Below are 25,106 nucleotides of genomic sequence, written 5' to 3'. Positions count from 1 at the left end.
CATCAAGGTCAGGCATATTGGTCATTTATTTTCCATTTGTCACTAATTGCCTCAACCAAATAGAAAAAAATTGTTACGATACTTTCAATAAGGGTTTATATCTTTAAGAAATTCCTCTAACTGAAGAGGATCCATAAACACATATTTATCACTTGCAACAAGAAAGTTGCAATTGAGAAAGAAGGTTGCTCCCACTGCCAAGGTCTTAGGCTTCAGCTGAAGGAACGGCTTTCTTCTGAACTGGGTTTGCCTGGAGACATCTGGGAACACATTCACTTTTGGACCATAGAACAGAATTCTGTTTGAGAACAATGTGCTGGGCTTCCTTTGGGCTTGGCTGAAGAACTGTTTGCCGTTGGGATCAAGTGTGTCCTACAACTGACGTTGGCTCCTGTGAGAACTCTTTGTAAGACTGTGTGGAAGCACGGCTAGTTTTTCTTTTTTGGACTTGCTGTGTGCTGCCAGCCATTGTGAGACCAGAGTGTGTGCAACTGGAGTTGAGACAGTTCCTGAACCGACCAGGAGGATCCACTACTGTTTTTTCTCCCAACTAAGTTCTTGGCTTTTTTGTGTTTTTATTTTGTGCACTTTTTTGTTTAACTTTGTGGCACACTGCTGTGTGACTGTACACTGGTGATTATACCTTACTCTACAGTCGGATGGGGTTCAGGTTTTTCTCGGACTGTGTCTGAGTTTTGTTTTTTTTTACTGAATTTCCCACCCGACATGTAAGAGGAGCCGATGATTAAGGACATGTTGCCTTATTGGCTAAAAGTACCTGACTTGTAATTATATATTCAGTCAGTGTGTCTGAGGCTTGTTTGATTAATTTTTTTTGTGTACAGTGACAGTTCACAGGGTAGTGACTTTTTTTGTCTACTTATTATATACCGTATTTTTTGCTCCATAAGACGCACTTTTTCCCTAAAAAAAGTGGATGGAAATAAGGGTGTGTCTTATGAAGCGAATATACACCTTCCTCACCCTCCAGTGGTACCTTTAAATTGGACGGCTGCTTGCCGAGTATGTCGAGCCAGTGACGCACAGGCGTGCTGGTGCCTGGACCTGCAGCACTTCCTGAGTTGAGTGTTCCCTGGACAGCCGCCTGATTGTTGGTGTGTCGGGGCCGGCGGCGCACTGGTGTGCTGCTGCGTGGGCATGCGCCACTTCCTGAATGGCTGCTGTCAGTACCACGCGAACTGGCGGCAACCATTTAGGGGGGGTGTGCGCATGCCGCTGACCCCGACAATCAGCAGGCAGCCGTCCACTGAACATCCAACTCAGGAAGTTCCGTGAGTCCCGGGCATTGGCGCACTTGTGCGCTGTTTGCCTCCTTTCCACTCCCTCCCTGGTTTCTGGTCATAAGTAAGTTTGGAATATCTTCTAAAAGCAAAGAAAAATGAAAGAAAAAAAAAAAAAAAAAAGAAGGAACCTCTGTTTTCTTTCATAATTTGGATGGCACGCAACTTCCACCTTGAGTTCACAATGGCCAAAGGAAAAGGGGCTAAAGCTTGCCGGCAAGGAATCAAAGCATGCCTTTAAATATCAAAATCCTTTAAAATGTAACATCTGAGCAGAAATGGCATTCAATGTCAGAAAAAAGTAGTGTAAAAGTCGTAATTCAGTACAGTTCCTAGAGTTTAGAGAAAATTTGTATATGTTACTTGATTTCATTGAAAAAGGTGTTTTTTTGCTCATCCTATAGTTTATTTTGGAATATTATGTGTTCATAAATCGAGCAAAGGCCCAGTTTCTTGCTTCATGCCTATTGGACAGTGAAGTGGTTTTTCCCATCTACAATGCCATTAGCAGTCTTATTTGATGAGCAGCAAAGGGGACTGGGGAACTGAACTTCACAGGCCCTCGCCACTAGCACATTTTGGAACAATAGCCACCAGCTGTGTGACGGTACCATGTGGACTCGGGAAGAGTTATGGCTGTGAACCTGAAACACTGCATTCTGGAGGAAGTGGTGGCTGGGTGGCTGTGAAATAACAGGTTTTGGGGTGTTTTTTTTTAAGTGCTTTGAAGTTTTTAACTTAAATTAAAGGGTAACTTTGATGCTTTTACTGGCTCCACAGGTTACTGCTGTTGGCTGCAGCCTCTGGGATTTGTATACCTTACCTGGCCTGACTTCCCTTCTGCTAATAGGGCTGGCGCACAGTGGAAGTATCTGGCTGCAGGGCCCTGTGCAAGATGCCAGAAGATGTGCACTTTAAATAGATTTCAGCAAAATGATGTAGAGGGGAAGGAGGACAGGGTGCAGAGCCGGCAGGGAGTGAGGGGGCTGGGTGCAGAGCCTGGTATATATTAGTATACAATTTGGTTCAGAATGTTTTTTCCCTTGTTTTTCTACTCAAAATCTAGGGTGCGTCTTATGGTGTTAATGAGCGAAAAATATGTTGACAAAAAATTCCTTTACAATTTGGTGTTTATACCTTTTATTTTTAAATCTTATTTTATTCTAAACCGTTTAGATACCAGACTGATAAACGGTATATCAAAAATAAAGAAACTGTGATGAAGCTAAACGACTCCGACTCCCAGAAGCCATGATAAGACAAGTAAGCAAACTACAAACTGATACACAGTCATTAAGGCATAGTAGCCTACTTCATAATTAGGGTTAGCATGATGCCCTAAACATAAGGCATAGGGCAGCGTCTCGCAAACATTTTCAAGCCCCGGCACACTAAACTTGGGGCTGCGTCTGCAGTGCCTCCAGGCATGTGCAGACGTCGATGCAATGACGTCACATGCATGTATGACATCATCACAAAGTCTGCACATGTGCGGAGGCCCAGAGCTCGTTAACACTGAAATTACTATGCCAGTGGGGGGAGCAGAGAGGAGCAACACACTGGCATAGGGTAACCTGCATGAGGCAGTGATTACAATCTTAAAACATATTACTGGACAGATTGGCCTTCAAGTCCTACCTACTTCACCAGGTTAAATGTCTTCTTTTATTTTAACTCTATGTAGGGCTGGTCAAAAAGCTTAGTATCAGACAAGAGTTTAATTCACAAATCAGGATTTTTGCTCCCCTCACTTTGCTGCCTCTCCAATATCCTCAACCTTTCACAGTCCAAGAGGATTCTCAGTCACAACTCAGTGGCAACACCTAGTGGCCAAACCTCAGGTTCACATTAGCCTAGCATGGGTCATTTTGTCCCTGGCTGAATTGAAAGGGAGCAATTTAGCAAAAATTGATATCGCTCCAACCCAAGAAATCAGACAACATGGGTTTTAAAGGAAAAAAAATACAAAATTACAGTAGTGGTTGTATATAAACAAAACAGGACCATCAACTTGAGAAACCCAGGTAACTGTGAATGAAGGCTCATAATATGTTAGTCAACTGAACTAGTGAACCAAAAGAGAAGGCAATAAATTGCCAGACCATTAAAATATACCTATGTCCTTTGAGATGCATTTTACATAATCACAAAGACCTAACTCTTCATCATGAAGAGGATCATTTTCAGTGTTAAGTTCATATTTGTAGGAAAGGTATTCAATATTCCAGGTTTTGATCAAGTTGAAAGTCCAACATTATTGTATACAGGAGTCAATTTTAGATCTCCTCCAAAGGAACATAGATGGATCTTCAATTTGAACATACTTGCATCCCCCAGATAGCAAGAGAAAGGACTAATTTTTATTTTTTTAACTTTTATGTTTTCTTTCCTAGAAATATTTACTATATAATCATAGAAGAGAAACAGCGCAACAGTTAAAGATGTGATTCGCTAACTAATCTAATCTTCTAGTGTGTTGCACATACCTATGCAGGCTCAAGGCGACTTACAGAGAGAAGGTAGAAAGAGGAGAAGGGCGGAGTAAGGGAGATAGGGAAAAAGAGAAGACTTAAAGGATGGTAACTGCCTTGTAGGGAGAGTTTGAGAGTTTCATGTAGATTCAGGCATCAAAGAGATGCTTAGGATTAGTTCAGATGCCGATTGGACACCATTCACGTCTTTTTATATTCAAACTGGTTAGATCAGCTATTATAAACTCAGGATGATAAGATCTTTGGTCCCTCTCCTTGATGTTAATTCCCTTAATATCCTAATTCACTCGCTCATCATATATATAAGGCAGCTTCAACTTCTCCAAAACACAGGAATAAAAATCATCACTAGCTCAAAAAAATTTGATCATGTCACCCCTTTGCTGAAGAACGCACACTGGTTACCCATCCCTCATCGGATCACTTATAAAATTGCTCTTCTAACCTTCAAAACTCTACAGACTAATGCTCCCACCTTCATAGACAGACTTCTAATTCCTTATGATCCCACCAGAACCCTCAGATCCGCCTCACAAAACACTCTTTAATATTCCGTCACTAAAAATCATTGGCACCGTGTGGTTTGCTATCAAATGTGTATGATTCCGGTATTTTTTCAGAACTCTTTTTATAAAAAATTGAATGCAATAATTATTAAGTTTGTTTGGCTTGGCAAAACACCTAGAATTGCTTTGGTATCTTTACAGAAATCAATTAAGGAGGGTGGGGTAAATTTCCCAAATTTCTATAGGTATCATCAGGCCTATATTTTACGTCAAGGTATGTATTGGGTCCTCCCAGATCTCATTGAATACACTCCAGATTGGTTATACTTGGAATGGCGACTCCTGTCTCCTTTACATCTTTGTCACATTCTCAGTATCAAGATGCCCAGATTGTATAAAGAAAATAAACTTTTATTAGATACATGGAAAACTCTAAGATATGTAAGTAATTTAACTGAAATTCCTATTAGTAAATCGACAAATCAATCTATATGGCTAAACTCCAAGATTCAGATTGGCGGAACTAAGATTGTCTGGAGGCATTGGTTAAATGCAGGAATACGAACTTTAAATGATGTTATTTCAAATGGAAAAATGCTTGAGTTTACACAATTGCAAAATAAATTTGGACTGAATAAATCACAATTTTATAAATGGTTGCAATTGAAGCAGGCCATTCAGGCAGGGTTCCCTGAATGGAAAACTTTAAATTTTCAATACAGCATGGAATTTTTATGCTTCCAGGCAGATTTTCTGGGTCACCAGGCCGCACAGTGGTATAAAGTTATTAGTGAATTGGTTAATAAAAAACCTAAAAATGGTCTTAGGGATATTTGGAGCATTGAGATTAATCATCAAATTTTGGCATCTCAATGGCCACAAATTTGGTCTTGGAGAATAAGATGTACACTGTCAGCATCTATGAGACAAACTTGGTTTTTTCTTTTGCATAGAGCATTTTGGACCCCTGTTAGATTACAAAAATTAAATAGTTCAATGTCTAATAGATGCTGGCATTGTAAGCTTGAAGTAGGGACTTTGGATCATCTTTTATTTTTCTGTCCCTATATATTAGCCTTTTGGAATTCGATCTGGGATCAAATAAATTCTTTATTAGATAATCCTGTAGCATTAACTTATGATACTGTGATATTTGGCATATCTATGAGGAAAAAGAGTCAGATATCGGCAAGTAATAACAAACTTTTATTGATTATGACAGGAGTTGCCATGCAACATATTACTACAAATTGGAAAGATCACACAAGACTTAATTTTAATTTCTGGTGGAATTCACTATGTCACATATATAGAATGGAACGTTCAATAGCAATACAAAATGGAAATTATAAAAGGTTTAATGAAATATGGGGGCCATTGACATTGTTTTGTAATGAATAAACACCATTTTATTAACATTATTTATGATTGGAAGGGAAAGGGGAGGGTTTATATAAATGAAAAAAAATAAATAAATAAAAATGTAAAAAAAAGAAATATGACAGATTGATTCAATTAAATAATTGTATGGAAAAGGAGGGGGGAAGAAGGGTTTAGATATATATACCTTTGTTATGATCTTGATAGATTTATCAAGTGATGTTAGTAAATCTATGTATTACTTATATTGTACACTTGTTGAAAGTTTAAAAATGAATAAAGAATTATAAAAAAAAAAAAAAAATCATTGGCACCTGTCGGGGTTCTATCTTTTCAGTCACTGCTCCTTCAATTTGGAACTCTCCCCCTCTAAACATCAGAACTGAACATAATATGGATAAATTCAAGAGTAGTTTAAAATGCTTTCTTTTAAAAGATGCCTACAACTGATTTATCCTTTTAAACAATCTTTATCTAGAATTTTTTTACTTTTTTTTCTCTCTCTCTCTCTCTCTCTCTCCCAATCTCTACCCTGTCATACCCTACTGTTTCTTCTCGTTTATGCTTTCTTTTCTCACATATTGTAGTTCCTCCCTTTTGTTTTCCAATCCTCCTCCCCCTCAAATTGGTTTGTCTCGTATGACTATGTTTATTCTTTGTAGTTTGTTCCCTAATTATATTTTAAACAACTTTTATTGTACAACGCTTTGAATTTTATGCAAAGCATTTAATCACATTTTAATCTACTATAATAAAACCCTAATCACACATGCGCACTCCTATTTGCGTCCATGATCTGTAATTCCATGCCAGTAGAATGCTACTGCGCATGCGGAGTTTGGCGATCACGGACGCAAGGAGAACATGCCGGCGACTCCCCCCTCCCGCCTTCACTCACTCTAAGGTCCGCTGCCGCTCTTCATTGCGTATGCCCTCCTCTTCAAAGCAGTCTGCTGAGGATCGCTGGCCGACTGTAGCAAACCTCGCAGACCGCTCTCCACCTCGGTAGCACGTTCCCTCTGACACGATCCCGTACATCAGAGGGAACGTGCTACCGAGGTGAAGAGCGGCCTGCGAGGTTCGCTACAGCCAGCCGCCGATCCTCAGCAGGCTGCTTTGAAGAGGAGGGAAGATGGGAACGAAGAGCAGCAGCTGAGGTAGTGGTTCATGCCGGTAGGCCAGAAGAGACCAGGAAGCCGGGAAGGAAAGAACGGCAGTTTGGGAGCAGGTATTAGGGAGCAGGGAAGGGGTGCTGCTGGACAGTGGGAAGGTTAAAGGAAGGGAGAAGGGCTGCTGCTGGACAGGGGGAGCCAGGGAAGGGGTGCTGCTGGACAGGGGGGGAGGTAAAACGAAAGGAGAAGGGCTGCTTCTGTACAGGGGGAGCAGGGAAGGGGTGCTGCTGGACAGGGGAGAGGTAAAAGGAAGGGAGAAGGACAGGGGTGCTGCTGGATAGGAGGAGCAGGGAAGGGGTGCTGCTGGACACGGGGAAGGTAAAAGGAAGGGAGAAGGGCTACTGCTGGACAGAGGGAGCAGGCAATGGGTGGTGGTGGACAACCAAGGAAAGAGAGAGACAGAAAGAAAGACATACAGCGGCCAAGGAGAAAGAGAGACAGACACACACATCTATTCTAGCACCCGTTAATGTAACGGGCTTAAAGACTAGTAAACTATAAAACTATAAACTAATAATAACTATGTCTCGTAAACCTTTTCAAGCCCTGGCACACTAAACTCAAGGCCGCATCTGCAGGGCTTCCAGGCATGCACAGACATCAACGCGATGACGTCACGTGCATGTGTGATGCATCACACCGACATCTGCACATGCAGAGGCCCTCCAGACAGAGCTCTGAGCTTGCTAACCCTGAAATTACTACGCTAGTGGGGAAATGGGGTGTGTGTGGAGAGGAGGAGAGGCGTTGGCGCACTGCCTACAGGACGTGTCTCTCGCGGAATACTAAACTAAACCTTAAGTTTGTATACCATATCATCTCCATAAAGACAGGTAAATTCAATAAATGAGGAAGGATATAATAAGAAATTAGAGGTTATGAAGAGGATAGCTAGCTTTACATTTTAAATAGATAGCTTTATGTTTTGGAGAAAAGCCAGGTTTTCAAATGCTTTTGGAATAATTGGAATGAGCCTAGGTTCAGCAGGGGGGCAGGGAGGTTATTCCAAATCTCAGTGAATTTGAAGAAAAGGGATTTCCCTAATTTACCTGCATACATGATGCCTTTTAACGAGGGGAAAGATAGTTTGAGTTTGTGGGCGGATCTGGTAGTGTTAGGTCTCAAAGAATTCCAGGATAGTGGACTTAGGGGAGGAAGAATGCCATGTAGGATCTTGAATATTAGGCAGGTACATTTAAAGTGAATCCTATAAATCACCAGAAGCCAGTGAAGTTTTGACAGAAGTGGGGAAATATGGTCAAATTTGCTTTTTGCGAAGATCAACCTAGCCGCAGTGTTCTGGATCCGCTGAAGTCTTTGAAGATTTTTATTGGTTGGACTTAGATAGATGGAATTACAATAGTCCAGTCAGGAAAGAATGATTGATTGTACAAGGACAGCAAAATGTTGTTGGCGGAAGCAGGATCTCACTTTCCTCAACATGTGAAGACTAAAAAAACATTTTTTTTACCAGAGAGTTGAGATGATCATTAAAGGAAAAAGTGTAGAGTCAATAATGATGCCCAAAACTGCTTGAGAATTCAATCTGCAGTGAGGAACCAGAAGGTAGTGGAATGAGCGTGGGTAACTGATCTAATTTTGGGCCAAGCCAGAGTAGTTTTGTTTGGACTCATTCAGCTTCATTTGTACAGAGAAGGTCCAGGATTGGAGTTTTGTTATGCAAGCTGGTATATTTTCGGTGAGGTTAGTGAGGTTCGAATCTATCTCGAGAAGGACAAGGATGTCATCTGCATATGTAAATAGAGTTTCAAAGGGAGATAGATGGAATAATTTCAAAGAAGACATATAAATGTTGAAAAGAATAGGGGACAGAGGTGATCCATGGGGAACTCCAAGGAGAAGACATGGTTCCATTCATGTTAACAGTGTAAAAGCAGGATCGTAAAAATTTTGAGAATCAGTCTAAGACTGTGGAATCAATGCCTATCTCAGAAAGTTGGTAAATTAGAATATCATGGTGGACAACATCAAAGGCCGCAGATAGATCAAATTGTAGTAGGATAGCAAACTTATTACAAGATTGAAGTTGTTGGATCTTTGAGATTAAAGAGGCCAGCAGGGATTCAGTGCTGAAATTGGATCAGAAGCCATATTGGCAAGGTAATAGAATGGCATACCCCTTAATCTTGCCACTACACACAGTTTGCAATACACTGGGTTAGATGCTGTTGGTGTCTAAATATGCATCTGTTTGCTAATGTTTGGACTTGCACTTTTGCTGGCTGTTATTAGAACAGTTTGTTGGTTCTCCTAGTATTCAGTGCTTTGCAGAGTTTTGAGACAGATCTCTGACATGGGCACCAGGGTGGATATCCAAGTCTGCTAGTAGTGCATTTTAAAAGGTCCTTTATATAAATACCCGCACACAATAGCAGCCATTCAATTGTATTAAACAAGTTTAAAAACACAAATTTTGAGTTTTGAGCCAGTGAAACAGCCAGTACAACAAATTTTAAGTCTGAATCAAGTCCCCTCATTTTCACAAGACAGATTGGATTTATTTTGGAGAAAGTTTAGATTTCATTCTAATTTAATACTGACTAAAATAATAGCTGCATAGCTAGCAAAGTAAATCATCATAATGGCACTTGAGTCATTTGCACTGAAAATTAAGTACATGGGACCAAAAAGGGCAGTAATAGCAGAGAGAAGACACTAATATATATTTTCATAACTGATTTAGAGTGTGAACCTACATTAAGGCATGGCACCTTCTAAAATCATACCAACCTCAGATGCACAAGGCTGGATCTCTGTGCACAGAAAAGAATAGCTCTTTCCATATTTACTGGTAATCTTACAGCCAAGCAGTGATAATTTTTCTCCTGCTGGGCATTTCTGAAAAAAATGCACACCATTTGTCCTTTAGCAGATGCCTTTGTACAATACAGACAGCCTCAGTTCACCCTCCCTGTTGAAGGTATTCAAAATTCTAATTCCAACCTTTAAATACCCCAGGCTTAGGAAATTTTGCTTTGATTTGCTGAAGAGCAGCCATTATTACCCATACAGGAAGCCTAAATTAGGAAAAGGACACAATACAGATAAATCCAGCTTACCTGGCTCAGAGATATAGTATATCTATGTATTAAAGCAGATGACATGTTGACTTTTTGCGTGCCTTGCCAGGTACTGGAGTTTTTCTGTTTATTTGTCGCACAAGGTCATAAAAGATCTAGGAAGACACAAACACAGAGAAAATCAGGGCAGATAAAGAACGTAAGTAACCTATCTAGTTTGCCCATTCACATCACTGCTCAGTTTTCCCCATTCAGAAATCTCATGTCAAAATAAAATATCTATAGCAAAACCCCCAAGACAAAATATATTTAAAGACACCAAAAGACTCTCCTTGCTACTATTTGACTACAGCACCTTTATTCAACTAAGAACCTGGAGGGACAAGTGACTAATTTTTTCATTCTGTTAGGCATTCTGGGCATTGCAGGACAGTGAACCTTTGTCTTCCACTTTTATATATATTTATTTATTGCACACTGTTTGCACTTGACTTGCACTTTAAAGCACCCAGGAGCACCCAGATGATGGTGTGCGGCTGGCAGTGAGTGGTCATCTCTGCTCAGTGTTTGCTGGCTTTGCTATTCTAAGCACTAGAGCTGCTCTTTGAGTCGCTCTTTAAAGCTTTCAAACTCACGCTGAGGGTGCTCCTTATCTTAAAAATTTAGATTTGAGGTTTATATATATTTTAGGTAGAGTCTAGGGAGTAAACTTTCCTGCAATGTCCTAGGGCATGCCCAAAATAAAATATCTAAAATGTTAACAGGACAGCAGACCATGCTCAACAGCAGAATAGTACTGGAGCTCTCTATTCAAGCAGAAGACCCCCCTCCCCCATTTATATTTTTTCAAAGTAGTTTCAGCACAAAAGTACATAGGCAGTTGATACCACTAAAATAATCTAAGGATCAATATTTCAAAGCACTTATGTAATTACATAAATGTTTAATTAAAAAAAAATTGAACCTGCCAAATACATAACTTTTGGCTAGACAACCTGACATCCTGTCAAAATTTATCTGTCTAGGAGAAAGAGGCCAGATGCAGGGCCAACAATTTAAGTTGTATACCCAGATGGTTCACATAGCAGAGCCTTTTATTACATGTGAAAAGGCATCAAGAAAATAAAAAGGCGGGGAGCGTGGCTTCGAGGCGAACGAAGATGGCTGCGTGAGGGAACGGCTCCATGGTGACAGGCAGCTTGATTTTAAAAAATAGCGATAAAACTTTAAAGGAAAGACAAAATTAGTGAGAGAGAAGAAGTATAAGTATGGCGTCGGGCAGACAAAGTAAATCTTCTGTGGCTGGAGCTGGATCGGAGTCTGTTAAAAGATCAAAAATTGACTCCACTTCCCCACTGATGGTGCCATTGCCAGCGGATGAAATTGATAATAGAGATCTCATGAGAGAAATACAGACGATAAAAGATATCGTTTTAGAAAATTCAAAAGACATAAAAGAGGTGAAAGGGGAGATAGTGTGTTTAACTAAAAGGTTAAATGCAGTGGACTTGAAAATGGAATGTTTAGAAAAACGGGTGGAAAAATATGAAGAGGAAAAAATACTGTATAAAAAGGATCATAAAGAAATTGAAACATTAAGAAGGGATTTTGTGGACTTATTGAATCGTGCAAGAAGGAACAATTTGAGGGTACTTGGCTTACCAGAAGAGATTGAGAAGGGTGATCCTATTACTTTTTTGATAAACTTCCTGCCTAAGATTCTACCGATTCAAAGTAAGTTTCCGTTGGAGGTAGAAAGGGCGCATAGAATTCCAGCAAAGAGATTAAGCAGCCAAAAGGGACCGCGACCTTTAATATGTAAGCTACTTAGATACCAGCAAGTAGAGGAGATCCTGAAATTAGCAAAGGAACATAAGAATATGAAGTGTTAGGACGCAAAGATTTTTATAGTCCTGGATTTTGCCAAGGAAACTGCATACAAAATAAAGCAGCTATTAGACTTATGCCCACAATTGAGAGCAATGGGTGCCAGGTTTGGATTAGTATACCCGGCTATAAGTTTTGAAGAAGCAGGGAAGTTAAAAGATTATAATGATAAATGTGAAAGCCCGATGAATACCTAAAATGAAAATGAAGTTATCAATGAGAAGTCTGTTAAAGTTTTAATAGCTTGATGCATATGTTATGTTTATTTGACTTTATTCATAGCGGGGAATTGTTTTTGAATTTAAAAACTGTCATTTTCCATTGACTTGAGGCAATTTAACTGTGGGGATTGACAGCATTCTGAACTGAGCTCGAAGCAATTTAACTGTGGAGATTGGCAGCATTCTGGACTGAGCTTGAGGCAATTCAACTATGGGGATTGGCAGCGTTATGGTCTGAGATTGAGGAAATTTAACTGTGGGGATTGGCAGCATTCTGGACTGAGCTCGAGGTAATTTAACTGTGGAGATTAGCAGCATTCTGGACTGAGCTAGAGGCAATTCAACTATGGGAATTGGCAGCGTTATGGATTGGGATTGAGGCAATTTAACTGTGGGGATTGGCAGCATTCTGGACTGAGCTTTGTGGCCAATCGAAAAAAAAAAAAAAAAGAGGATGCTAGCTTAGTATGATTGCAGACTTTTAAATTCATTGAAGATCTATAGATTTAAAAGAGATCGAATATAATAATATGGATGGCCAAAATGGAAAGTTATGCTATATACAAATGTTTGAGATATTTCTGCACAAAATTAATGGCAGATGGACAGTTCATGGATTGAAAGAATGACAACAAAGAGAAGATTGTATTAAAGGCGACTCATGGATATTGTATAACAAGATGGGAATGAACTAGATTAAATTGAGCTGATCGGATTTGAAATAAAGAAGACAGTATGAAGTAATCATACTTTGAATCTATATAACTAGATTTGGATTTGAGAAAGATATTGAATGATCTGCTGGATGTGGACTGGTAAAGACAATTTTTTGAAGAATGTCTGGACTGGAGTGGTCTTGACTGCTGATCCTTATAGAAGAGAGAAGATCATAGGATTGATGTCTTCACATGAGAAATATGAATGATGATATATAAATGCTGTCTAATTCTTGGAAAAGTGGAAATGACTAATGTGTTAAATGTTTATCCTAATTTTTGAAAGGGATTGAAGGGTATTTGTAAAGGGTTACTTATATAAGTAAGGAGGGGAATAGGAGTTAGAAATATAGTGATTATAAGAAGTAAAATAGGAAGAAAAAAAAAAATATATATATATAAATATAATAAAGGAAATGGGATGTAAGAATTTCTTTGAAATCCATTTATAAGATATTAATGGATTTTTTATAGAATAATGGGGAAGATTTGGAAAATACATATAAAATATTGAAGATTTTATTTCTTATATGTTATATGGGATAATAAGGGTTAAATGGAAGGAAAAAAAAAAATTTTCTCTTTTCATTGCTAATAAGAAGTTATAGATAAGCGGATAGAATGAGTATGATGTTGCCTGTGGGGAGTTTTTCTTTTACTCAGTCAGTATGTGCGTTTCGAAGTTTTCATTCATGATAGGGGTGGGGAGGGAGGGTAAGTTCGTATATTGGTTTAAGGAAAAAGAAAAAGTTTATATTTTATGTTTGAGATGGATATATTTGTATATTATATTTCATTTATATAATGGGTTTTAAAATTTTTTCTTTGAACGTAAACGGCCTCAATCATCCAATAAAAAGGAAAAAGGTATTGTCATATATTAAGCAACAAAATATAGATATTTGTTTTCTGCAGGAGACACATTTGTCTGGGATAGAGTCTATGAAGCTGTCAGGTAATTGGATAAAACAATGTTTATATGCACCAGCGATAAAAAAGAAGGCAGGAGTAGCAATATTGATTAATAAAAAATGTCCAGCAACATTTAATATGGTTAAGGCAGATCCTCAAGGAAGGTGGTTACTTGTTGACATGAGCATGGGCAATAATACAATGGCGTTACTAAATGTATATGCCCCTAATTCGAATCAAAGTGAATTCTTTAAATCTCTACAACAATTAGTTTTACCACTGGCTACTACTAATTTAGTGGTGGCAGGGGATTTCAATGCTGTTATAGATCCAATAATGGATAAAAAGCCTAGTAGAATTATGAAATCAATGGGATTAGATAATTTAATACAATCATGTAATTTAAAAGATATATGGCGTATTCTTCATTTTAATGATCGGGAATTTACATTTTGTTCACATGTTCATCAATCGTTTTCAAGAATTGATTATATTTTTGTTTCAGATCAGATGGTACAGCAAGTTGTAAAAGCTGACATAGAACCAATAGTAATATCTGATCATGGTGGTGTGTGGATAGAAGTTAACTTAGTAGATCAAGATAATTCCAAACCTGTATGGAGGTTTGATAATACATTGCTTGCTGATTCTAAATTTTGCACAGAATTTCAGATCAAAATTAATGAATATTTTATATTTAATGATTTAGAGGAAACGTCGATTGAAATTTTATGGGATGCTTTCAAAGCAACTATGAGAGGACAAATTATATCATATTCTGCATATAAAAAGAAACAGCTAAGAAAGCAATTTGTAAGTTTGGAAAAAGAAATTAAAAATTTAGAATTAAAATTGATTAACAAATGGGAACAGGATACATTTCAAATATTGTTAAAAAAAAATGTGAATATAATGAGATTTCCTCTGGATTAGTAAGGAAAGATATTTTTGCTCAGCAAATGTTGTATTATGGTAGTGCAAATAAGGCTGGAAGACTATTGGCAAATTATTTAAAAGCAAAGAAAAGGAAGGAGAAAATAGGCATAATTAAGGATGAGTTAGGGAATTCTCATTCTCAAATTGGAAGTATATTAAAACAATTTTTAAAGTATTATAAGTCCCTTTATTCTTCTGAGTCTTATTTAAATAAAGAGAAAGATGGGTTGGATTTTTTTGAGTTCAGTTGAAGATCCTAAGGTTCCTGATCATATAAAAAGAAGTTTAGTTGAACCTATATCACTAAAAGAATTACAAACGGCATTGAAATCCCTTAGAGTTGGGACCGCTCCAGGTGGAGATGGATTTACGGTAGAGTTTTATAAAGAATTTCAAATTTCCCTTCTACCTTATTTATTAAAATTATATCAGGATCAACTGAATAAAGGTTGTATATCAGGCACTATGGCAGAATCTTTAACTATTGTTTTGCCAAAGCCAAATAAAGATTCAACACTGGTTTCAAACTACAGACCTATTTCTTTGATAAATGTAGATGGTAAATTATTAGCTAAGATTTTAGTATTAAGATTGGCTAAAGCTCTTCCGCATATAATAGGTATGCATCAAACTGGATTTGTTGCTCAAAGACACTCTTCCAATAATACTAGATTGGCATTTCAGATGTATTATTTAACAAAACAAATTAATGATCCGGCTTTTTCAGTATCATTAGATGCTGAGAAAGCTTTTGATCGTGTGGAATGGAATTTCATGTATCAAGCTATGGAGTGGTTTGGTATTGGATCCAGATTTATACAAATGATTCAAGCACTGTATAGCTCCCCAACTGCTTGTTTATATATAAATAATAATTTTTCGGATGTTTTTAAATTGCAGAGGGGAGTTAGGCAGGGTTGTCCATTATCTCCTTTGCTTTTTGATATAGTTCTTGAACCCGTTACTAGCTATTCGACAGGCAAAGGTCATACAGGGTATTCCATGTGCTGGAGTGGATTATAAAGTATCCGCTTATGCAGATGATATTTTGCTTCATTTGAGAAATCCGGAAACAACAATTCCATGTCTACTTGAAGTAATAGATACATTTGGAAAATTCTCAGGATACAAAATAAATTGGACTAAATCAGAAATTTTACCTTTAAATGTGTATTGTACAAAAGGTATATTTGATTCTTTTCCTTTTATTTGGAAAGAGGATGGTATAAAATACTTAGGTATTTGGTTGAAAAATACACTCGAAGAGACAATGAGAGTAAATGAAAAATTTTTATTACAAAAAGTAACAGAGATGTGTGAGCAATGGAATCCTTTGCATTTGTCATGGTGGGGAAAAGTTCAAACTGTTAAAATGATGATTCTGCCTATGGTCTGTTACCAATTGTGCATGATACCAGTGTTTTTGCAGGGGTCTTTCTATAAGAAGTTAAATAGTATTCTGGTTAAATTTATTTGGCTGGGTAAAATTGCAAGAGTTGCTCTAGTGTCTCTACAAAGGCCAATTAAGGAGGGTGGGGTAAATTTCCCCAATTTTTATAGGTATCACCAATCCTATATCATGCGCCAAGGTATGTATTGGGTCCTCCCAGAGCTTTTGGAACAATTGCCAGACTGGTTATGGGTTGAGAGGTCGCTTATATTCCCACTTATTGATCTTCTGCTCAGTATAAAGATGCCTAGAATACGTAAGGACAATAAAGTATTAGCTACAATCATCGCGGGACCTTGCTGCATGAAGGGAGAGAAAGGAGCAGGACTGCTGGAATGGAAGAGTGGTGGAGGGAAAGAAAGGGGGCAGGGTGGTATGGAAGGATGGTGCTGATGGAATTGATCTACAGAGAAAGGGGTGAGACATAAGGGGAAGGATATTGGAGGGAAAGAAAGGGGGAAGATGCTGATTGAAGAGGGGTGGATGGAGGGAGAAAGGGCAGACATTGGATGGTAGTAGGGAGCCTATGCTGGATGGAAGTGCAGATGGGAGAGATAAGGGAGCAAATGCCAGAAGGAAATGGGAGGAGAGAAAGAGGGGAGCAGATGCTGGATGATAAGTGGACAGAGAGAGGAGAAGGTACTAGATGGAAGGGTTGGAGAAAGAGGGTACATGATGGAAGGAGGGGATAAATAAAAGGAGGACACATGATGGGGAGAAAAGGATTGAGTTAGGGAAACACTGGAGGGGTGAGGGAAAGAGGTGGCAAGCTTTAGGTAGACAGTAAAAAAGGACATTGATGAGAGGGTAGTAAGAACATAATCTAGACCGGGGGTCGGCAACCTGCGGCTCCAGAGCCGCATGCGGCTCTTTTCCACCTTTGCTGCGGCTCCGGTAGTGTGTCACGCAGGCATGCACCTTACAAGTCCAGCGTCGCGGCGGGAAATAGCCATGCTGAGCAGTGAGCTCAGCACATACACAGATGAAAGCCTTACTTGCTGATTGGTCCGGCGGCCCCGCCCCGCCGTGCCGCCGGACCAATCAGCAAGCAAGGCTTTCATCTGTGTAGTGCTGAGCTCACTGCTCAGCATGGCTATTTCCCGCCGCGACTCTGGACTTGTAAAGTGCCTGAAAAAGAAATCATCCTGGCCGGGGTCGGTGTCATGCTCCGGAGATCTACAGCCTTCCTATCTCCCTCTCCCTTCTACCTGCTTCCGGCCACATCCCCTGCTCCGCGGCTCTCTTCGGCAACTCAGCAGCAGCGATCGACACAAGCTTCTGACGTCGGGGCCTACCCTCTGCGAATCCCGCTTGTTTCAACTTCCTTTTTCCACAAAGGCGGGACTCGTAGAGGGAAGGCCTCGATGTCGGTAGCTTGTCTTGATCACCGCTGCTGACAAGTTGCTTAAGAGAGCCGCGGAGCAGGGGGGTGTTGCCAGGTGCAGGTAGAAGGGAGAGGGCCAGATGCAGGACTCGTGGGTGAGGGAGGAGAAGAGAGAGAGAAAGAGAGAGGGGAGGGAAACAAAAGGAAATCTTTCATACTGGGCTGGGCCGGAGTGGAGGGAGGGTGGAAAGATTCTAGCTACAGGGTGCAGTAACAAAGGAAAAGGGGGGGGGGAAAGCTGAAAATGGAGATAGTGACACAAAGAAGAGAAAGGGTAAGCAGGACCTACTGAATAAGGATAGAGATACAGAGGAGACATGAAGAGGAGGTGAAATAGAGACATAGAAGTAATGCTGAAAAAGTTGGGGGGGGGAGATAAAGACATTGAAAGGGCAAATGGTGAACATGGCGTAAAGATAAGGACAGAGACAAATGAAGATTCTGAAAAAGTGGTGAGATAGGGATATAGGTGAGATGGACACAAAGAAGGGTGATGCTGGAAAATAGGTGGAATGGTAATTCTGACAGACACAGAAGGGAAATGCTGGATCAAGGAGAGATGGGGCTCAGGCTGGATGGAATGAGGAGAAATGCCTTGTTGGCCCGGAACTTCCTCTCCTACGTCAGAATTGACGTCAGGGAGCGGAATGCTGGTCAGCGCAACACTTCTGCAGGGAAAGCTTGGGACGGCGGTGGCTTGGGGGCTGTTCCCCGATTGCGGTGGCAGCAAACTGAGTGGCTTGGGGGAGGGCACGGAGACAGAAAGAAGGGGGAACAGGGAGACGGAAAGAAAAAGTTGGGGGAGAGAATGAGGTCTGGAGGAGAGGAAACATACAGGAGGCTGAAAGAAAGGAAGAAAGATTGGATGCACAGTCAGAAGAAGAAAGTGCAACCAGAGACTCATGAAATCACCAAATAGCAAAGGTAGGAAAAATGATTTTATTTTCAATTTAGTGATCCTGTATATAGCATTAAGATAAGAAACAATATATGCAGTGTTAGATTTGTTTTATAATGGTTTTGCGGCTCCAAGTTTTTTTTTCTTTTCGAAAACGGGTCCAAGTGGCTCTTTATGTCTTAAAGGTTGCAGACCCCCGATCTAGACAGATGCAGAAAATAAATTGAAAAGGGAAATGAGGGAAAAAAGGGAAAGGGATTGCAGAGGAGAGGTGTGGGAGAGGGAAGGCGAGGAGAGAGATGCCAGACCAATGGGGGTGAAAGGAGAGATGGAAGGGGGAGGCATACAGTTTCTGGAAGGGGCATAGAAGGAGAGAAGATGCCATATAGGGGAAGAGAGACGGCAGACAGTGGATGGAAGGAAGAGAGTTACAAGAAGATGAGGAAAGCAGAAACCACAGAAGACAAAGGTAGAAAAAAATTTCTATTTATTTATTGCTTTAGGAGACATGTGTCACTGTTTCTGTGAAGCATTGTATGCAGAGTCCAGCTTCTTGCTGGTTCAATTTAACCTTTGTCTATGTATTTTTATTTTATCCCCCCTTTTACAAAACTGTGAAGCATTTTTTAGCACCAGCCGTGGTGGTAGCAGCTCTGATGCTCAGAATTTTATGAGCATCAGAGCTGTTACCTCCGTAGCTAAAATCCACACTACAGTTTTGTAAAAGAGGGAGGGGTTAGTTTGTGATTACATATTCCATACTAGGCGAAGGTGTGTTCTGTGTGTTCGAAAGACATAGTTTTCTGTTAGGATTGACGGTGTAGGATTGATCTGTGCTGGTCTGGCTTGTTTAGTTTTACAATGGGTGTATTGATGTACTGTTCACTGCAATATGTAAGATGCTGCCTTTTCCTAGGTACTCATGTGTGACGTGTGGCTTGTTACTAAAAATCATGTTTTTCGTACAGATGGGGGGGGGTGCCAAAAAATGATGGGCCCCGGGTGTTACATATGCTAGGTACACCACTGCATTATGTAAAGATACCAGAAAGCTGGTGAAGCAAAAACTTTTAGTAAATTGTTATTCTTCTAAGTTTTGAGTATTTAACCCTCCCACAATCTCATGGGCACTCGTTTCAAGTTTATTGAGATTTTGATTTAAACGCAATATCAAATATTTTCAATGTGTATAACAAAAATAAATTTTGGGAAATAAATAAAACCATTTGAACAATAAACATACAAACATACAATAAACATTAAAAATACATAAGGAGTACAAGGATAAACTACATTTGTTTAAAAATGCGTCCTCCGTGCCTGCTCATAAATTTGTGGAATATGTAACTTGTCGCTCATGCATATTTTTTTTTTGCACACACCTCATCAATCCTTAGAGGGAACATTGGTCCTGCCTACTTTCTGTTTCCGTGAAGGCAGGACCTGGCAATGAGGAAGGCCCGAAGCAAGCGAGAGCAGCGAGTTGTAAGCTTCCCTCCGTTGCTGACTTATGGAAGTTAGGTCAGCGATAGAAGGAAGCTTACAACTTGCCTTAGTCCAGCCCTGCACAACATGCGGCCCAAAACGGATCTCACTGCCGATATGGCTCTCACTCCGCTCTCCTTTGAAGATCAGCTCAGGAGGCAAGATTTAGCCCGAGATCAGATGAACATTAAAGGGCATCTGAGCAGATTGAGGAGAACATGTCCTGTTTTTCCATGCCTAAAATACTACCTTGTCTAATGTAATCTCTGATCAGATCCTTAAGAGCAATGCAACTATGTATGCTGGACAGTCTCCTCCAGTAAACAGAGCTTTAAAGCCTGCAGCCATACAGAACCAGATGGTCAAAGGGCTCCGAAGTGTAGTATTGCCAAGGGATCTGTCTCACAAGTTTCTGCTGCTGGCAGATGTAAACACAGCACAAGAAATAGAGACTTGTGGCATTCTGTGTGGAAAGCTGATGCATAATGAATTTACTATTACCCATGTAATAGTGCCAAAGCAGTCTGCTGGACCAGACTACAGTACAGTGATATGGAGAATGTGGAAGAATTATTCAGTGTTCAAGATCAATATGATCTCCTCACAGAAGAAAGACGGAGAGAAAGAGAGAAGCCTGGACCAAAGGGGAAAGACAGGAGGCAGATACTGGAGAGGGGGGAGAGAAGGGAAGGAGATAGAGATGTCAGACCATGGGGTGGAGTGGGAAGGAAGGAAGGAAGGAAAGGAGAAGAGCGAGATGCCAGAGCATAGGGGAAGGGTGGAGACAAAAAATGGAGAGAGGTTGAAGCTGAAATAAATCATGTACAAAGGAGAGAAAGGGCACAGGATATAGAGTTTATTGAAGGGACACAGAAAGAGGGAAGATACCATATGGAACAGAGAGAGGGCAGACACTGGATGGAAAAGGCAGAAAGGGTGGACAGTGGATGCAAGGGGCAGAGATAGGGTGGACAGTAGATGGAAGGGGTAGAGAGAGAGAGGGCAGAGGCAGGGTGGAAGAGGCAAAGAGAGAGGACAGATGTTACATGGAAGGGAGCGAGGACAAATGCTAAATAGAAAGAAGAGAGTGAAGAGAAGATGACTAAAGCAGAAACGACAAAAGGTAGAAAAAAAATATTTTTGTTGCTTTACGTAGAATCAAGTAGTATTGTAACTGTATTGATTAAAATTTATCAATAGGAAATGGAAATAAGGCAATTTTGGGGGGGAATAAACCCCTTTCCTCAGGTCAGGACAGGATACCATAACAGCTGTATACTGTACTGTCTTGAAGAAAGATTTGGCCTCTGAAAGCTAATTGAAAAATGGATTAGTCCAATAAAATGGTATTTTCATATTTCTCATTATTTTATTTCTATTTGTTAATTTGTAAAGTGGTGACTTATGTAGAAGTTTTTTTCAAATTTACATCTACTGTCTTTATATTTTGCACAGTATTAGGGGACATGTGTCACTGTTTCTATGGTGTTGCATTGTATGCAGAGTCTGGTTTCTTTGTTCAGTTTAACTTTTGTCTACATATTTCTATTTTTAGTTTGTGATTATTCCATATTGGGCGAGGGTGTATCTGTGTTCTGTGTGTATGAAAAGGACATGGTTTTCTGTTAGCATCGACTACGGGATCAATTGACTGTGTAGGATCTGGTTTGTTTAGTTTTACAATGCGTGTGTTGGTGCTATCGTGCTCACTGCAGTGTTTAAGATGCTGCCTTTTCCTAGATGCACCCTTATTGTGTGACTCATGGATTATTACTAAAAAATATCTTTTTTTTATATAGAGGAGGGTTTGTTAAAAAAATGATTAGCACTGGCTGTCATATATACTAGGTACACCACTGGATTTAATGACCCTATTCTAACTTTACTGTTGTCATAGGTGTTGTCCCCCCAACACACAGACACACCCATTATAAAGAATTAAATTAAAGTTGTATTATCATCAAGCAGCTTTCAAATGACATTATAAGCAAATAAAAATAAAATATTTTTTATACATTGCTAATTATTACCTGCATCTTTACCTATACTGTTTTGCCCTAGCTCTTACTTTGCAGTATAGCAAAATAAAAAAGAAGCAGATAAAGATCAATCACACAGGTGCCCTTCAAGGCTCAGTAACACCTCTGCATAAATTATGTGGAAGAGGTCTGGAAGTGGGGATAGCATCTATTTCATATCCTCAGTGAGACCTCAGGAAGGAACCTAGTGATCAAAACATTATTAGAGGTGTTGTACAGCCATTTCTTGTATGACTGGATGAGCTATATTTATCTTTTTTTTTTTAGTTGTTTAAATTCATGCAGAAATAAATGGTTAGATTGAACCTAATGACTTCATTAACGCATTTCCCTTTTTTAAACCTCTATACTATTTGAAAGAGGGTGACTATCTAATTATTCACTTCTAGAATTGGATACTTCTTAAATTTAGTAAAGTGTCAAACCTTAAAAAAGAAAGTCATTTCGAGCATTGGAAAATAATAATAATTAACTAATAAAAATAGTATACATTTAATTTTCCCCACTACCAAATTTCCCCACCCCGCCCACCCAGCTACTTTTTCATGCCACCCGGCTGGAAAAAATTTCTGGGGAGAACACTGATGTGAATAACAGAGTTAAAGTGCAACTGTATAATATTACATAAAACTTTATTTGTATATCACAATATACTGTGGCGTTCAATACGGTTAACAAAAATTAACTAGATACCATGCATAATCTGTGTGGGTACAAATACAAACAGCCTAGAAGCAGGACAAGTTCCACAAAAGTTACATTCACAGTAATTAGTGTGAAGATCCACATATGTAAGCAGCCTAAGGAGAAATTAGGTTCTTGCCTGCTAATTTTCTTTCTGTTAGCTTTACGGATGGGCATTATGCCTCACTGCTATCAGCAGGTGGAGACTGAAATCAAACTTGTATATCAGTATAGCTTACCCTCTACTAATCCAGTCTGCCAAATAGCCAAGCAGAACCCTAGGAAAATTATTGACTAAAAACAGTAAAAGACACTCCAAACAACAAACATCTGTAAACAACTGTTGGAACATGTGTAGAACTTTATCCTGGAAAATAAACATCCCCACAGCTAGCTGAGCCAACGCCACTGTTCTTAATTCTCCCTGGCCCTAGAAAAATACTAGAACCCGCAGAAAAATTCAAAATCTGCACACAAGAAAAAACCCGCAATTACCACACAAAGACAGATAGGGTGGGGAACTATAACGGTCTACAAGCTAACAGAAAGAAAATTAGCAGGTAAGAACCTAATTTCTCTTTCTGTATCGCTTGATAGACCGGTATAGTTCCTTTAAGGATGGGACGTACCAAAGCAGTACCCATCAAGGGTGGGTAGCAGTGAGGTATAATACCCATCCGTAAAGGAACTATACCTCCACCGGCCTGCCATATGACCTGGTGGGCCGGGACAGGAGGGATCCCTTCCGTCACATGTCCTGACCAACTCGGACAATATTTTTACTCTCTCCCCATGTACCTTTTTTGAATCCCTGATGGTCCATTGGTGTACTGGGCATAGCAAGCTTTCTGCGCTCCTGCCCATGCTGAGCCCCTCTGAATGGCTGCTATGAGTTCTTGCGGTCCAGCAGTTTACTGGGCAGGAATGAGCTTTTTGCTCTCCTGCCCAGCATTGAGCCACTCGCTGAATGGCTGCCATCAGTTCTCGCGGGACTTGTGAGAACTGGTGGCAGCCATTCAGGGAGCGTCTCAGGGCCCAGCAGGAGTGCAAAAACCTCACTCCTGCCCGGTTCACTGCTGGACCACCAGGGATTCAAAAAGGTACTGAGGGGGGGTGGGGGGGAAGACGAGAGGGAGGTAAAAAAAAATTTATCAAGAGTTGGCCGGGACAGGAGGGCACATGAATATTAACCCCCCCCCCCCCCAGTTTATATTCAAATCAACCTTTTTTCCTCCTCTTTTTTGAGGAAACGGGTACCTCGACTTATATACAGAACTAGATGAATCTGAACAAGGAGCATATGTCTGAGGGTGAAATGCATGTACAATGAAGAAGACCCTATGACAGGGACTAGTTCCTGGCTTAAGTGAGCTGCTTGGTAGGATAACAGTTTTGTGATGTAAGCTTTTTTAAGCCTTCCTTGCAGGGAGGGGTAGGCAAAGATTACCTGTAAGGAGATTCTCCTTGAAGTAGTTCTGTTGTCCAAATATGCAGTTCACAGCTGCTAAACAAACTAAACAGAGTTCAAACCCTCAACAGAGTGGATGAGAGCATCCCTTTTCCCACTGCTGGGAGTGTGATTTTACAGTTTTAAGTGGCATATTTGTATCTCACACCTTAATAAACTCTCATCTTGTCAACCATACAGCTATATAGTAGAGCTGCCAGTTTACAGGAAATAGAGCTCTTTGAAGACCTGGGTTAGCTTTTGTTGGAGTTTGATGGACCATGAGTCGGACCCAGCTTGGCACTCCTATTAAGGCCAACTATTTTGTGCATAGTTTACCTATTCCATCAAAACCTATGGTCCTTATTTGCAGATCCTGACTTTAGTCCCCCCAATAGCACTACTGAGATACAGAATAAAATGGGCACATGCCTCTTTTCATTGGATACAACACTTACCTCATTAACATTAATCTTTGATTTAGCAGAAGACTCTAAGAACGCACAGTTGTTCCACTGCCTTGCTAGGTTGTGTCCTTGTTCTTTCCCCACCACTCTCTCATCTTCCAAGTCACATTTGTTGCCAACCAAGATCATTGGCACCTTAATATAAGATACATCAATAAAGAAGTTATTAGCCAATATATATATATATATAAAAGAAAGTCTTAAGTACTAGGGACAAAATATACTGAACTTCATGTTTACCTTATAAAATGAGAATCCAAAGGCAAAAGTACTGTGGAGACTGATGTTACTGATGCAGACTTTATTTATATCAAGAAAGTAATCCACAATTTTGGGGACAACGTTGAACATCCACTATTTGTACCAGTGAAGAGGACCCAACACAGTGTGTGTTTTGACCTTAGTGTCTTCCTCAGGAGTCCTGATGCGGTCTCTTCAAAGATGTGTGGATATAGCAAGCCTACGCCGCTTCTCAGGACCTGGCCACTTTATGATTAGATCCCTGACAGCTCTCAGGAGCTTTCCCGGGCCACCTTCTGCTCGTCTTGGACCCAGCCTGCTCTTCAGCAAGCCGAGCAGAAGGCCCAGGGAAGCTCCGGAGAACTGTCAGGGCTCTAATCAGGTAGTGGCCAGGTCCCGAGAGGCAACCAGGGTGTAGGCTTGCTATATCCACACATCTTTGAAGAGA

The 25,106-nt window shown here is 40.0% G+C and overlaps 1 protein-coding gene across 2 annotated transcripts in view; it reads right to left on the bottom strand.

Moving 5' to 3' along the window:
* Nucleotides 1-25,106, bottom strand: part of RAP1B (RAP1B, member of RAS oncogene family) — a 72,920-nt gene that overhangs the window by 3,999 nt on the left and 43,815 nt on the right. For both annotated transcript variants that reach the window (XM_033952574.1, XM_033952573.1), the window contains 2 exons: nt 24,410-24,553; nt 9,932-10,047 (listed from right to left, as the gene is read on the bottom strand). In XM_033952574.1, coding sequence (XP_033808465.1) covers nt 9,961-10,047; nt 24,410-24,553 — 231 coding nt within the window. In that variant the 3' untranslated portion in view covers nt 9,932-9,960. The remainder of the gene's footprint in view (nt 1-9,931; nt 10,048-24,409; nt 24,554-25,106) is intronic.

This window comes from Geotrypetes seraphini, chromosome 7 (genome assembly GCF_902459505.1).
Source record: "Geotrypetes seraphini chromosome 7, aGeoSer1.1, whole genome shotgun sequence".
NCBI classification, from domain to species: Eukaryota; Metazoa; Chordata; class Amphibia; order Gymnophiona; family Dermophiidae; genus Geotrypetes; species Geotrypetes seraphini.
This window is presented reverse-complemented; position numbering and strand designations above follow the sequence as displayed.